This window comes from Limulus polyphemus, unplaced genomic scaffold (assembly GCF_000517525.1).
Source record: "Limulus polyphemus unplaced genomic scaffold, Limulus_polyphemus-2.1.2 Scaffold4311, whole genome shotgun sequence".
Classification (NCBI taxonomy): Eukaryota; Metazoa; Arthropoda; class Merostomata; order Xiphosura; family Limulidae; genus Limulus; species Limulus polyphemus.
The window spans coordinates 1-1,690 of record NW_013669921.1 but is presented as its reverse complement, the minus strand read 5'-3'; the positions used below and the strand labels follow the sequence as shown (position 1 = coordinate 1,690).

Genomic DNA, 1,690 nt, shown 5'->3' with positions numbered 1-1,690 from the left:
AAGGCTTGGCTCCTAATCAGAGTGTTTTTTTAGAAGGCTTGGCTCCTAATCAGAGTGTTTTTTTAGAAGGCTTGGCTCCTAATCAGAGTGTTTTTTTAGAAGGCTTGGCTCCTAATCAGACTGTTTTTTTAGAAGGCTTGGCTCCTAATCAGGCTGTTTTTTTTAGAAGGCTTGGCTCCTAATCAGACTGTTTTTTTAGAAGGCTTGGCTCCTAATCAGACTACATGTTTTGCAAAGAAAATATCAAGGTTTGTATAATAGTGCTTTCAAGATGCAATGACAGAGCTTGAAAAATACACTAAACATGTGCTTAAATACTGTTCATTTGTAATGAACTTATTTAATTGTAATATCAACGAGAATTCTTACCCAATCCTCCAGCTCTTGGTCAGACTGAAATACAAGTTTCACTGGCTCATTTCGACGAGCAGTGTAGATGACCAGCAACCTTTTCTGAAAATTACTGTGATTGACAATAGCGATCACCTCCTCCAGATTTATGACAAGCTTTTTAGGTCAAAAAGAAAATTACTTCAGTGTGTGTGTATAAAAACAAGAAAAATTCTGAGTAATAAAAACAAACTATATAACGGTCTTTTGGAAGCTCATCAAATACAAAATGATAGGACACTTTCGACATTTATCTACCTACAGTCATAAACAAAGTTATATGTATAAAATGTATTCATTAGAAAAACTGTATTACTCGATCATAGTTTTTTTTTCTACACAAACATGCAAGTTTTACTAAATTTCTCAAGAATGGTAAGCACATTTTTGACACAGAAAGTTTCACTCAATTTCTCAAGTATGGTAAGCACATTTTTGACACAGAAAGTTTCACTCAATTTCTCGAGTATGGTAAGCACATTTTTGACACAGAAAGTTTCACTCAGTTTCTCGAGCATGGTAAGCACATTTTTGACTCAAAGCTCTGATTGGTAAATTTTAAGTACTAATACCTTCTTTCTTTTGCCAGTACTGTAATAACATGTTAGTTCTGAGCTATCCAGCTTTTGTTCTGTGCCCTTTTGCTCCAACTCTAATTGTGTATCATACCGCTGAGAGTGATGACCGTTTTTCCATAGTTGACACGAACCTGTCTTCACCCAAGAGCTCTGTTAAAATAAAGACATGAGGTTAAAAACAAAAAATCATGGATTTAATTTCAAAACTAATACATTCTGTTCAGGGGTTACCCATGGAGTTAGTTAAGAAATTTGTTCAGACTATAGCAAGGATTTAGATTTACATATATTACACTCTGATAAGGGTAAAACACGTAGCTGTGTGGTGTTACACTCTGTTTAGGGAAAGACACACAGGTGTGTAATATTATACTGTGTTCATCAGGGTAAGAAATGTAGGTGTGTAATATTACACCCTGTTAAGAGCAAGACACGGGTGTGTAATATTATACTTTGTTTTAATTTCTAGACTTATTTCCTTATGTACTGAGAAAATCTAAAAGTTAATTTACATAACAGGATTATTTTTTTAGAAAACACATCAATTAAGCTTTAAAACTTACTACATTCTGTTCAGTTACCATAAAATATTAAATTCTTAAAGAGGCAGAGAGTTAAGTTTTGAAAACATTACACAGAAAATAATGAAGTTAATCTTGAAAACAAACAATACACCTTGTTTGATTGAAAACATACAATACACCTTGTTTGATTGAAAACAT

The 1,690-nt window shown here is 33.3% G+C and overlaps 1 protein-coding gene across 1 annotated transcript in view; it reads right to left on the bottom strand.

Annotated features, from left to right (window-relative positions):
- The window catches only part of LOC106470944 (tectonin beta-propeller repeat-containing protein 1-like), a gene marked incomplete at its 5' end in the record, with an annotated part of 13,610 nt that extends 12,492 nt beyond the window's left edge, over positions 1-1,118 (bottom strand). Inside the window, 2 exons of the mRNA XM_022399586.1 lie at positions 370-507; positions 963-1,118. Of these exons, the coding sequence (XP_022255294.1) occupies positions 370-507; positions 963-1,118 (294 nt within the window). The remainder of the gene's footprint in view (positions 1-369; positions 508-962) is intronic.
- Positions 1,119-1,690: the final 572 nt, after the last annotated feature.